At 46.8% G+C, this 14,862-nt stretch overlaps 1 protein-coding gene across 2 annotated transcripts in view; it reads right to left on the bottom strand.

Moving 5' to 3' along the window:
* Nucleotides 1-4,491, bottom strand: part of ARRB2 (arrestin beta 2) — an 893,685-nt gene extending 889,194 nt beyond the window's left edge. For both annotated transcript variants that reach the window (XM_069646588.1, XM_069646589.1), the window contains exon 1: nucleotides 4,184-4,491. Coding sequence is in view for 1 of the 2 variants with exons in the window: in XM_069646589.1 (XP_069502690.1) it covers nucleotides 4,184-4,206 (23 nt within the window). In the remaining variant the exon portion in view is untranslated. The remainder of the gene's footprint in view (nucleotides 1-4,183) is intronic.
* Between the last annotated feature and the right edge of the window lie 10,371 nt (nucleotides 4,492-14,862).

Here is a 14,862-nt window from a genome sequence, read left to right as displayed (position 1 = left end):
GATCCAGTGCATACTTGAAGCTCAACCACTCCAAGACTCGATTCCTACTCCTCACCAACACAAGCAGACATACAGACCTGTCTATCAACCATGACCTGGAGGGCTTTACACCAGAGCTCACCTCCTGCCCCAAGTCCCTCTGTTACCAAATCAACCACACCTCTCCTTCAAGACATTCTTAGCTAGAAAACTCAAGACAGCTTGGTATCAGCTCTCCCTCCTGCGGAAAGTCAAGCCCTACCTTCCTTCCAGACAGCTTTAGATCCACCGTTCAATAACTGGTCCAATCGCACCTGGGTAGGGGCAATGCCCTCCTCAAAGGCCTCCCATCGTACTGCCTTGTGCCCCTGAGAAGTGTCCTACACGGCTGCACGCCTCATCAATGGTCTATGCAGATACAACCACATCACCCTGGCCCTCACAGACCTTCACTGGCCCCCACTGCATACACGAATCACCTTCAAGTCTTGCTGGGTCATCTAAAAGGCAGTCGCCTTCAAGGTCACCATCAATCTCGCAGAGAAACTCAGTATCTCTGGCGGACAGTGCACCACTTGTTGGCTGACTTTATTGGACTCCAATAAGAATGTTTAAATTTAAATGGATAGATAATGTGTGTTGGGGAGGTGGGAATAGCACACGAACATTGTTACACTTGTTAGCCAGTCAAATAGCACAGCGAGTAGAACGCTCGCTTTGGTATCCGTGCAGAGCCTGGTGACACTGGTTTGAATCCCGGCAGTGCCAAACTCAGCCATTCATCCTTCCGAGGTCTATAAATGAGCACCACACACCGAGGGTAATAATAAGCAGTGCTCAAATACCTGAGGGTTTGTAGCGCTATATAAATTCTAAATTATTATTACACTTATGGAGTTGTTCACGTGTGCATACATTTTGGAAGGAGGTTTTGGATAGAATAGACATGGTTTTAAATATTGCTCTCCCTAGGTCAGCTGCACATAAGATCCTATTGATACATAGGGGGAGATGCTCAATTGCAAAAGACTATGGTGGATGGATTGATAAGGCTTTGGTGGTTGCTGTGAATTTTGAGAGTTTGATAAACTAGGAAAAAGCTTCTACAGAAGACTGGATAGTGGAGATGCAGACATTATCAAAATATGAGGAAAATACTACTGTTAAATAAAGATCGTGAAGACTTCCATCTCTCATTATGGAATCATTTCAATAATTTATGAGCAATTTTATTTTTATGTTTGTCGTGTTGTAATGGATTTGTCTTGTTGGTATTTTGTGTGTCAATTTATTAAATGTTCAATAGATATAACATGTAACTGCCACCAATATAACAGGAGTATGTTTGCTTACGGTTGGTATGATGATTTATGGTAGTTTCTATTACTTAATAAATTAAAAGTATATTTTAAATGTTTTAATCCTTGAAGTTATGTGAGGTCATTGAACGTCATATGTATTGGAAGCATGCGTTTTTTTATTTTAAAAAAATTATTTTAAAAAAATTATTTTTATTTTGAGTATTCATTGATGATAGTATCGAACAACAGAGTCTTTCCAAGTCCGAGAACACATTTCTTGGGAGGGATTAACATTTTATTTCAGTCCTGACCAAACAGAAATAGAAATTTAAAGTGAAAGCTAATTAATACGTGGTACTGTGTGTATGCCCACTCCAGACTGCTCCGCATTGACCAGCAATGATTTCATTAAACGACTCACAAAACACACATTCACCTACTTTGCATGCTCAGCACTTGCATGATTTGGGTACGGTGTGTGATAGATTTATTTACCCCCCCCAAGCCTTCCTCGCTCAAAGCATGTGCACGATTTGGATATGTGACATCTTCAGCCTCAGTGTGCGCGCAGTTCAGCAAATCATTTGGTTAAAGTGACCGCACCGGGTCACATTTCAATTGCCTCGTTGTTGGCAGAATCCCCAGCCTCCGGGGTTTGCATAGAACGTCAATGGAGAAAGAAGCCCTGGCTGCTGGTACAAACCATGCACCTGTCCTAGGGGCGGGAGATCCCTGAAGGATCAACACCATGTACAACCTAATACAGTGGCACGGCTCGGCCTCTCAGCCTGTATCCCTAAAGACTAAAGGAAGGCGGAAAGAAAACAGACAGCCAGCCCCGGGGTTGGAAAAGAAGCCTTCAAAATAGCATGACGCAGAGAATGCAAAGTAAACAGCACAACACAGCGATTAAACAACTTGAAGGAAAAGATGACAAGAACCAGGATGTCAGTCCAAGCCAACGAGGGAATGACATTTGGACCATCAAGTGGACAACGGTGTGTACTAGGCGAGAATGCAGTGGCATGCAACACCCACACACTTCTTCATTGTTCTGGTACATCATACATGTTCGAACGGCAAGTGAACGACAGCCGTTATTAGATTCCGGTTTACATCCATGTAAAGGCTTGTCATGTTTGTAACGAATGATTTTGAAATCCGCACACATGTTTTACATAGTGTATAATACATATAGTCTGTACAATAAGGTAAGCAAAATGGGAGCACAAAACAAAGGCCTTTCCCACGATCCTGTGGGGACTAGTGGAAAAGAGTCGCAGCACATATTATCTTGTGTATTTATTGGGGTCATGAGTTGTAATGTTAGTGTATATTTCCTAAATATTCAAGCTGTCTGATCCTACAAGACTAGGACCATTTTCTATTACACTGGCATGAAAAGCAGTGCATGTAATGATGTCAGGGAGAGTGCCTTGAAATGACTGTGCATGTGAAGACCCGAGCATCTGCTGCAGGCATCCCAAATATCGTGTACGCCCGTAGGAGACAAGAACATTAGATACTGGAAGCACACGTGAGTATTTTGAAACACCGATAACATAGGGTCCATTATTCTACGGGCGGTGTCCAGACGTGTTGTGCACTTATATTTGAAGTTGGGCAGCCATGAACAAGAGAAGCATAGAGTTGGGTTATGTCCACAGTCACAACTATGCTTACTCCTATCCCAAGGCCCATGAGTCTACCAAGAACAGTGGGGAAGCGTGTTTGTCAAAGAAGCACAATTTATGCAAATCGCCCCGACAGCACTAATCAACCAAGGTTGATATCTCAAACCAGAAGACCTATAGGTAGTCATTCCTTTCCCGCAACAACTTACCACACCCAGCCCCAAGACCTGTACAATCACACCCATACCCCACCATAGAACATCACTAATCACGGGAAACGGTCCTCATTCACACCAGAAAAAGAAAACAGCAGAAAGGGGCTCCATCAACGTGTAACTTAATTTAGCACCAAGGTCACAGAGCTTAGAAACTACCCATACACTTTTACAGACTGGCTTCACACCAACCACGTGCATCGTCTACTATTGTGATGGGTAGACAAGATCAGACATATGATTTTCGGCAGGTTGGGAATTAACGAAGAAACACTGCCATGGGCCTAATCTTCACTCAAATGTTCGGATCCAGCTTAAACTATGCCTACAACATGACCATCTCAATTTCTAACACGAGTGTCTACTTTCAGTGTTTAAAATCTACTAAAATACGCCGCTTTGTCAACTGCATCTGGGTACTTGTAGGCGGGGGGGGGGGGGTGGTGTGTGTGTGTGTGTGTGTGTGTGTGTGTGTGTGTGTGTGTGTGTGTGTGTGTGTGTGTGTGTGTGTGTGTGTGTGTGTGTGTGTGTGTGTGTGTGTGTGTGTGTGTGTGTGTGTGTGTGTGTGTGTTTTTTTTACAGAAAAACAAGAAAACGGGCGTGCTTCAAAAGCGGGGCAGCGATCGTTCAGTGGCAGGAGGCAATGATCACACGTCATTGAACAATAAAGAATTTGAGTGAAAAGGGAAAGGGCAGGGTAACCGTGGGTGTTTCAAACAGGAAAAGGCTCATTGGGGAGAAGGGCTGCTGCTGTCATTGGAAGAGATAGGAGTGCCGTCACACTGATTGCACAGATAAAGTGCTCAGAGATGAAACAAGGAGCGGTCCAAGGCGGGAGGCAAGTTAGAAGGAGGAAGTGAAGAGGTCAAGAGACAGTGTGCTCGGAACAAATGCGAGGGCACCAAGGGGTCAAAGAGGAGAGTACACAGCAGGTATTTGGTCCCTGCGAGTGTTTCGGTTTCCTCAGTTCAGTTATCCAATGGAAGCCCTTTACAAAGCCCCACCCCTTCCAGTGTTGCCCCTCTCTCCACTGACCCGGCGCCTCTCTGCTTACCGGGTCCCGGCCTTGTCACCCATGTCGCTCCCACTCGGGCTGCGCCGCCGCCTCCTCCTCTTCCGCCGCGCGTTCTCGTTCCTTGGTCTCGCGCCTGTGCTCCCCTCCTCGCCTGCCGATCACAGGGAGCAGGCTCATAGGCTGCTGCTCCAATTGATTGGAGGATTCAGGTGTCTCCCCCTCAGCCGCCGGCGGATGGTCCAGGGGTCGCGCGCTACGCACGTTGGCCTCTGGAGCCTCTAACTGGGCTCTGCAGAGACACCAGCACTGCTCTCGAGCTCAGTCCGCGCATTCCGCCCTTCCGCTGATGGGCGGCTCCCTCTTCCAATCCGATCCCGCCCAATACACAGGCCAGCCAATCATAAGGTGGGCGGGCACCTGCGTCAGTGCAGGAGCTTGTAAGAGTTGGGGGCTGCGTCCACAGCTGAGACCACAACAGAAGGGAGGACCATTGATTGAAATATAAACGGGTTCGTATATCTGTAAAAAGGTTGCAAAACTTTGGAATTTGCAAATCCTTGCAAACAACTGTAACCTCCCAAGTCTTGCCAGTAAGGCATTATTGCATTTGAGTGAGGAAAGTGGACTCCTCGGTCAGCGAATCACCTCATTGACAACTATCATCCCTTTATGATAGTCGGTCATTTATCGTTGACAACGCCAATAGTTATCACTTATGGATAGTGCAAATGTTTTCGTGGTTCACAAATTATTCACCATACAAACAAATATATGTTGTCTCCAAATGTATGGGTGCCCTGATGATTGATTGATTTATTTATTTATTTATTTATTTATTTATTTTTAACATGTATAAAGCGTGCAGCCCTTAGGCATCCAGGCGCTGTTACAGGTGATGAACTTAGTTACATGAGGCATTTGTCAGACATTATGGAATCATTACAAAACATCATATTTATAGTGCAAGCAGGCATAGAGAAAACGTATACAGAAAGCACAAAGTCAGGGTTAGGTGAAGAGCAGAGTCGTGATAGCTTTAAGGAAAGCTGGATAGGAGGTTTCTGCTTTTAGGGATGCTGGGAGGGCGTTCCATTGCAAGGCTGCTACGTAAGGTAAGCTAGCACCACCCACTCTGACTCTTTTGATTTTGGGTACAGTGAGCATGTTGGTATACAGTGTTCTGGTTGGTCTGGAGGATGCAGCTCTGTAGCTCTGTGTATTCTTGGGGTAAGATAGAGGGGGCAGTTTGATTGACACATTTGTGGGTTAGAGCCAAGGTTTTAAAGAAGATGCCCTCTTTGATGGGTAGCCAGCGTTCCTGTTTCCTGGCGGCAGAAATGTGGTCCCTTCTGGGGATCCTAATGGCTGCGCGGAGGGCGCTATCTTGTATTATTTGGAGCTTCTCCATATTTTTTACTGCCGTACCCGCAAAAAGGGCATTACAGTAGTGGAGTCTGGATCCTGTTATAGCTCTGGCAATAGTGAGGCATTTTTCCTTGGAGAGGAATGGTCTGACTGCATTTAATAGCTTGGCGTGGTATGCTGCGGCAGACGCAATGGCGTTGACTTGCCTGGGCATAGAGAGATTTTAGTCTAGGTAAACTCTGCAGGTTTTTACTGTTTCGGAGACTGTGATTTTGATGTTATCAATCATAAAATGGAGGAATTGGTTGTCAAGTTTCTTTTGGGTTTCAGTGGAGCCAATCAAAAGAAGCTCAGTCTCGTCACTGTTGAAGCATAGCCCATTCGTGGCCATCCAGGCTTGAATGGTTGTGTATATGTGTCATGATGCCCGCTCCCGGGGAGACGGTTCAAGCCCTGCGTCCCCGAAAGCGGACATCCAGTCCCCAAGGAAGGACCCAGCAACCCCATATGGGGGCCCTTTGGACAGTGTCCTGGCGCCTATGGCGCCAGGCTCATAAAAGACTTCAGTCCTGGCGCCATAGGCGCCAGGCTCATTATGGGAGTGCTTGGGTGCACTTACCTGATGCAGACCATGCTGCAGGATCATGGCCTCCTTGAGGCCTGAAAGGAACTACTTTACCTGTGGGACTAATTTACCATCCGGGCGTGGTCGGGGAAGGATACATACCTGATTGGAGGAAGGATACATACCTGGAACTTCTTCCAAGGCTATTTAAACCCCATCCGAACAGCCACACGTGCTTCGCGTTATTCTGCATCTAGCAGCTGGACGCTCACCGTGTCTGCTCCTGCATCCTGACTTCTGCCACGCCTGCCAGCATCCTGGATCACCTGCAAAGGAAGAGAAGAAGAGAACAGAAGAAGGAAAAGTCCTTACCTGCTAAATCCGCATCCCGGAGACATCTCGCTGACAATCCTGAAAAGGAAGACTTTTATTTAAAAGCTCATCGCGTCGATCGCTGCAGCGCCGCATTCCACTCACCTTTACAGGGCGCCTCCATGTTCAGCAGCGATCATCCGGATTCGCAGTCACGCCCCAGCGCCTAGGGAGAAAAAGACCAGAACAAAAGGTGAGAGAGAGAAGGGAATAAGGAAAGCATAATCTCCATGTTAAGACTTACCTGTTGATTCATTCCCTCTTCATTTCGGGTCCGCGCCGCATCCTGGCATTTCCGGACCCCGGCCCCTAAGGGGAAAAAGAGACATCAGCGTTAATGAGCGAATGAAAAGACATTACCAAAAAACGCTCATTAAAGACTTACCTGATTTCTACAAGGATTTCACCTCTCATCTCGGGTCGGTGCCTGTTCCCCGGCATTCCGTACCCCGGCCCCTATGGGGAAAAAGACACTAGCATTAGTACATTAATGCATGGACACAAGGGGAACCTCTTATCAAAAAACTTACCTGGAAGCCAAGCAAGTTTGGTTCTCACCAATCCGAAAATCCAGTGAAGTAACTGGATACCAACGCGCCCCTGCATCAGAAGCAGGATGGAGAGCTCGTCCTTCCAGACCCGATACCTAGTGAGTCCAGGATGTGGAAGAGGGGGTCTGGTGAATAAGTTGTATAGTGTGGGGGGAAATGCAGGAGCCTCTTGGGACTCCGCATAGGATGATGGTGGGCGAGGCAGAGGCTTGGTTGGAGAAGATTTTCAGGGTCCTGCCTTGCAAGAATTGTGTGATCCAAGAAGTCGCATTGGGTGAGAAGTGGGCTGTAGCTGCCAGGTGATTGCAGAGGACTTTTCGATCCACAAGGTCAAATGCAGTGGATAAGTCCAGGAGGAGAAGTAGAGCAGGTTTACCAGAGTACTGAACGTCATGCATTTTGTTTTTCAAATCAAGTAGGGCCGTTTCCGTACCGTGCCCAGGGCGAAACCCAGACTGACAAAAACCCAGTAGGCTATTGTCCTCGATGAATTGTTGCACTGGTACATTATGTTATGTCAAGGAGATTTATTAAGCACTTGTTCACCCGAGAGCATCATGGGGCTGGCAGAGAGAGGGCAGCCTAGCCTAAAGTCAACAACTAGAACAGAAAGGTTTTCAAGGCCTTTCTAAAACTAAGGTAATTTACTATATTTTTCAAACACAGAGGAACGCAATTCCAGAGCCGAGCTGCAGAAACAGAAAAGGCAAAGCCATCATTACGGCAGCGTCGAAACAAAGAAACAACAACATGGCCAGCAGTGGCCGAACGCAAAGATCGTGTGGGAGAGTAACAGGAGAACTTTTCACAAAGATAGTCAGCACCTTGCACATGCAAGGCACGGTGGACCAGGCAGAGAGCTTTAAAAACAATGCGCTGGGCAACCAGCAGTCAGTGTAGGGAACGCAGCACCAGGGATAGATGCGCACCATAGGGGGAGCCGGTGGCAACCCGAGCAGACATATTTTGTAGTCGTTGAAGCAGCTGAATAAGGCCCTTAGGCTGAGATAGATAAAGAGAATTACAATATTTAAGCCGACTAAGCACAAGGGCCGCCACTTCTGGAGAATGAAGATGAAGAGGCAGCAGAGGCAGCACGTTCCTCAAGATTCTAAGATGGAAATGCCCTGCTTTACAAACAGCAGCAATTTGTGATTCCATCGAGAATGAGGCCGAAATTATTACCCCCAAATTCCTCACCTTGTCAGCCGGCACTGGAAGGGAGCCCAAAGAAGAAGGCCAGAAAGAAGACACCCAAAGTGAAGGATAGGGAGGAGAACCCACCACCAGCACCTCCATCTTGTCCCCATTCAACTTAAGCCAATTGTAGTTCATCCACTCACCCACGGATGCCAGGCACCCCCACAGGCGCGACGACATCTCAGCCTGAGCTAGATCTAAAAGAATCAGGATCTAAGTGTCGTCGGCATACAAGTAGCATCTGACACCGAAGGAGCGGAGAAGACACACAAGAGGACAGATGTAAATATTGAAGAGAATTGGGGTCAAGGCAGAGCCTTGGGGGATACCACATAGAAGTGCAAAGATAGAAGAGGGAAACAGAGGGAGTGAAAGAGTCTGAGTTCTCTCTGCCAGGAAGGAGGAGAACCAGGTGTGAACCTGGCCCGAGATTATGACTTGGTGTAGGCGGTCAAGCAGGATGGGGTGGTCAATGGTGTCAAAAGCTGCTGACAAATCCAGGAGGATCAGGGCACCCATCCCTCCTGCATCAACCAACCTGGCCATATCGTCCAGAACCGAGACCAGAACATTCTCAGTCCCCCAACCCTGCCTGACTCCAGATTGGACAGGATCAAAAAGCTGCATGGATTCCATATATGACAACATAGGAGAAACAAGAAACTCTAGAAGTTTCATAAGAAAGGGGAGTAGTGAAATAGGGCGATAGTTAGAAAGAACCAGTCGAGAGAAGGTTTCTTAAGGAGAGGGATCGCCGTGGCAGGAATTCAGCAGGAATAGTACTAGTTGGCGTTAAATTCAGCAGGAATAGTACTAGTTTGACAGGAATTGGTAATTGCGCAGGTAATCTCTACACGTAAATCAGAAGAGATGTCATTCATGATAACCAGAGGAATAGGGTCGGAGGGAGAATCAGGCTTAATACAGTGGATTGCAGAAAGAACATCCGATTCTGCAAACAATGAGAAGAAAACCAGCCATCAGATAGTGGATGGCTCGCAGGAGCACATGTTGCAGGCACAGTATACTTGTCAATAATGGTTGGAATAGTAACCTGGGCTATATTTAAGCAATATGTCCTAAGCGGCAGGTCATTACCGACTCAGGTAATGCCCCATGGCCCATAGTTATAGACCCAAGTGAAGCGAGGGCCTTAACGAAGGCCCCTGAGCATTGCCAGAGTTGGCCATAGAGCCAGGCTCATATGTTAAAACTTACCTGATGCAAGAGATCCAAGCCCATGTGAGGCTTGGAAGGGACTACTTTACCTAGGGACTATTTTGTTACTCGGGTGTGGTTGTGGAGGAATACTTACCTGGGACTACTTTGGAGGCTATTTAAACCACACCCAAAGGGCAGCACACGCTGGATTGGATTCCGGATTCATCGCACCTTTGAACGAGAAAAATACTTTATTTTAAGCACGGCGCTTCGCCAGCAGCAGCGCCGCGCCATACTCACCGTTCCTCGCAGCATCTCTACGATCCGGCGCTGTCTCCATCATTAAGTTGTCGCATTCCAGGACCTAAGGGGGACAAGAAAACAACAAGGTGAGCCGAGGGGAAACAAATAAGGACAATCTCTTGCCACCATCTACTTACCTGATTTTACCACCAGAGGTATTATTCACCAGCACGCCAAATCTTCTTACACCACACCTGTAAGAAAAGAGACAGCAGCGAGTTAAACTTTGGCATCAATTAACGGACAGTGTGGGATAGCACAGACCCTTACCAAAAGGCTTTCAGCTGCCACAGAACTATCTTCATTTTGGTCTAAGCTGCAAGATAAACAAAGGAATTGGACAAGAGTGATTATTCAGACATTTTGAACTCTTTAGAACTATATACTTACAGCCCTTTGCCAGGAGTTCCTCGCACGATGCAGAGCTCATCATTCAAAACTATAAGGTGAGCTTTGTGAATGGGAATATCAGAGGTGATAAATGGGAACGCAGTGAGGGGCTATTACTCAACTCCACGGTTGGCTAATTCCCTTTCTCCGCCTTTAGGAGACTACTTCTACGGGTCAAGCAGACGAAGCTAGGTGGGCCAGTCCAGTCAGTCATCTCAGCACTACGCATCACGTTGGTGGAGACCGCAGCTGTCCAGTTCCGCACGACACCCATGTGGGAACCAGGTGAGCGTAACAGAACGCGAAGCCTCTCTACAAATCCTCACCCGGGTGTCATGGATACCTCAGAAACGGACCAATTGGCCCTATTATTAGGGGAACTTAGGGCTGAACTACATGCCTCTCGTCAAGAAACTAATACCCTCAGGAGAGAACTGATTGTTTCTAAGGAACGCACTGATGATCTTGCTAGACAATTATTGCAAAACCAAGCTGGGCAACCCCATTACCTGGACTCGGGGGGAATTCAACTCATGTTTCATCAAGCAATCCTGTGCAAGTGGTTCTACCAGGGAGCATTCCTTTAGCCCCGCCGGAACGTTTTGCTGGGGACCCGAAAAAGTTTGCCGTGTTTATGAACCAATGCCGCTTGCACTTTTTCTGCAGACCTGGAGCCTTTCCAAACAATCAAGCCAAAGTAGCCTTTGTATTATCATATCTCAGCGGCAGTGCAGCGGATTGGTCAAGTCCACTAGTCAATCAGGATGACCCTATTCTTCGGGATTTTCAGGGTTTTCAAATGAGCATGGAAAGACTATTTGCCCGGCACTCCCAAGGACAGGCCCTGGATAACGAACGTTTGTCTCTACGACAGGGTAACTAGGCACTTTTAACCTACATCGCAACCTTCAATAGGTTGGTGGTGGAAACTGGATGGCCCGAGGTAAAACGGATTACGTTATTTCATTGAGGACTTTGAGGAGAACTCAAAGATGTTTTGGTTCAGGTTGTGAACCCACCTCAAGACTGTGCTGAATATATAGACTTAGTGGTCCAGTTAGATCACAGACTTCAGAACAGAAAGGCCGACCGAGCCGAGTTCGAGAACCGGGTGTTGGTTAAACCCAACGCTACCCCCAAAGGAGCAGATGCCTCAGAACCCATGCAAATCGGAGGGGTAAAAGGACCCTTGACTCAGAAGGAAAGAGAAAGGAGACGGCAAATGTAATTGTGTCTATACTGTGGAACTTCGGGACATTTTCTAAGGGATTCCCCTGTAAAACCACCCAAGAAAGTGGTAGGAGCTGCTGATAAAAGCCATATGGAGTCTGACTCGGGAAACAACCACTCCCGACAAGCGTAGAGGTCCGCTTGCCGAGCTTGAAGAAGGATACTCAGACCTCGCACTTTATCATACCAATGGTCCTTATAGATCCAAGGCAACCATCACGTATGCACGCAGTAAGGGCATACATTGATAGCGGGCCTTAGGAAACTATCTGCACCACGAATTGGCTTCTAGGATGAATCTACCTCTTTTCAGAAAGATCACTTCGGATGTCATCACCACAGTCGATGGAACTGAAATTGCCTCTGGGCCTGTAACTCATTCCACCGCAGAGATGACACTATTGGGTCAGGATGGGCATCGAGAGACTATCGTGTTTGATTTAATCAAAGCCCCGCAGTTCCAAATAATACTGGGGATACCTTGGTTGGAAACACATAATCCTTGTATTGATTGGCGAGAGAAGAGAATAACCTTCCCGGATTGTGCACATACTTGTAACCCGAAAAAACCCTTGAACGAAGGCCTGGCCGCAGTCGCTACTCCAGTCATGCAGTTACCTCAGGAATATCAAGAATTCCAGGATGTTTTCCAAAAAGAACAGGCAAACATCTTACCACCTCACAGATCATACGATTGTCAAATCGATCTCATACCTGGTGCACAACCTCCATGTAGTAGGATCTACGCCCTTACTGAACCTGAAAACCTTCACCTACGACAATACTTGGACCAATACCTTGTCAATGGCTTCATTCGTCCATCCAAGTCCCCTGCACCTTCAGCTTTGTTCTTCGTGCCAAAAAAGGAAGGTGACCTCAGAACGTGCATAGACTATCGCGCATTGAATCAGATCATGGTTAAGAACCGATACCCATTGGCTCTGATCCCCGAATTACTAGACCAAGTAAAGGACGCTTGCTTCTACACTAAATTAGATCGCCGAGGGGCATATCATCTGGTACGTGTGAAGAAAGGCGACAAATGGAAGACTAAATATGGGTTATTCGAATACCAGGTGATGCCCTTTGGGTTGTGCAATGCACCAGCAGCCTTCCAGTATTTTATGAACAATGTCCTTCGTGAACTCATTGACGTCTGTGTTGTCGTATACATAGACGACATTCTAGTGTACTCTCTTCAGAATCAGACCATGTGAAGCACGTTCGTGCAGTCCTAGAGAAATTACGCCAGCACAAGTTATATGCAAAATTGGAAAAATGCGTTTTTCATGCTACGGAAGTTGAATTCCTTGGATTTATCCTGACTCCAAAAGGAGTCCGAATGGACTCTCGAAAGGTGGAAGCAATTCTCAAGTGGCCATCACCCAGTTCAGTTAAAGGAGTACAAAGCATGCTCGGATTTGCTAATTTCTACCGCAGATTCATTCTGGATTTCTCACATGTTGTACACCCTATCACAGCACTCTTGTGAAAAAACAAATGCTTCTTGTGGACTGAAGAAGCTGAAAACGCCTTCCAAGAGTTGAAAGCGAAATTCACGTCTGCACCTGTATTAAAGCACCCACACCCTGAACTTCCATACATAGTTGAAACTGATGCATCCAGTTTAGCCATGGGAGCTGTCCTGTCCCAGAAGGATCCTGAAACTGGTCAACTTCACCCAGTAGCATTTTGGTCCAGAAAGCTTTTGCCACCCGAGTTAAACTATGCGGTTACCGATAAAGAGTTATTAGCCATCAAATCTGCCTTCAAGGCTTGGCGGCACTATCTTCTCGGTGCCAGGGATACCATTACTGTAATCACTGATCACCAGAACTTGCAGTATTTAAAAACAGCCAAGACCCAATCGTCACGCCAACTTCGATGGGCATTGTTCTTTGCAGAGTTCGATTTCGTGATCACTTATTGACCAGGCTGTAAAAATGGCAAGGCAGACGCCTTATCCCGAATAGGGATCGGAGAAGCATATGTGAACCCAGAACCGGTACCTATAATTTCAGAACAAAGAATTCTTGGCATAACTACTCTACAGACACTAGAGGATATTCAGGTAAAGATCCAACAACTCTTCGATCCAACAGCCCTGCAGGACTGGGTAAAGAAAGGCCCCGACTACTCAGTCATCAATGATCTACCTTATTATCAAGGGCGACTATTTCTGCCACACAAGGAACTACAAGAACTAGTCATCTCCAATTATCATGACACCCTGATTGAAGGGCACCCAGGTATCGCAAAGACTGAAGCTAAAATTAAGAGACTATTCTGGTGGCCCACCTGGCGAAAAGACATAGGGCCTCATTACGAGTCCGGTGGTAACCGAGGCGGTAAAACCACCTCGGTTACCACCGGACTCGTATTACCATTCCGCCTCCGTGATTCCCGGAATTACCGGGGCATTACAACCCCAGTTTCCCGGGAATCACGGAGGCGGAATGGTGTTAATCCCCATTCCCATTGAGTCCTACAGGACTCAATGGGAATGGGGATCATGGAAACACCGGCAGCATCTCGTAATGCTGCCGGTGTTTCCTTGTCCGCCTGCAGGCAGGCGGTGTTAAATCCGCCAGTTCAAACCTGGCGGGAACATCACCTCCCGCCTGCAGGAGTCGGGATCAGGCGGTCCGGAAACAATGGTGGTGGTGGGTTTACCGCTACCGTTATTTCCGGACCGCCTGATTTGTAATGAGGCCCATAAAGTCATTTGTAATGTCTTCTGGCATTTGCGCCCAAAACAAAAGTCAGAAGAAAAAAACAGCTGGACTTTTACAACCATTGGATATCCAGCCTACACCATGGCACACCTTATCGTTAGATTTTATTACAGACCTACCTCCATGTAATGGATTTAACACCATTCTAGTTATTGTGGATCTTTTTTCCAAGATGGCCCACTTTATTCCTTTAAAGGGATTACCTTCTGCTTCAATCCTGGCCAAGGAGTTCCTCGAAAACATTGTTCGCATACACGGATTTCCTTCCATATTGGTCTCCGACCGAGGTAGTCAATTCATTTCACATTTTTGGAAAAAATGTTGTCAATTGGCGCAAATCGACGTGAGGTTATCAACCAGTCACCACCCCCAGACCGATGGTCAGACGGAGAGGACCAACCAGACTCTTGAACAATACCTACGTTGTATGTTACACCAGACTGAAGGTAATTGGAAGGACATTCTATGGATAGCCGAATACGCATACAATAACTCTGTACATTCTGGAACTGGACAAAGCCCCTTTTATACCATATACGGGCACCATCCTCAAACCTCAGAACTTGACTCACCTCAACATTTAGAAATGCCCACAGTGAACCATCTGCACGCTACTATTACACAAGCCTTTAAGGAAGCAACTGAACATTTGAAGCAAGCGAAAGAAAAATACAAGAAAAATGCTGATCAGCATAGAAGTGATGCTCCACAATACCAGATTGGGGATCAAGTTTGGTTGGCCACAAAACACATACCTTTAAAGGGAATGCGGACCTTTAACCCCAGATATTTGGGACCTTACTCTATTAAGGCCATTATCAACCCGGTAGCCGTCAAATTGGAATT

The sequence above is a fragment of the Ambystoma mexicanum genome, chromosome 1p (genome assembly GCF_040938575.1).
Source record: "Ambystoma mexicanum isolate Mex_15411 chromosome 1p, UKY_AmexF1_1, whole genome shotgun sequence".
NCBI lineage: Eukaryota > Metazoa > Chordata > Amphibia > Caudata > Ambystomatidae > Ambystoma > Ambystoma mexicanum.
This window is presented reverse-complemented; position numbering and strand designations above follow the sequence as displayed.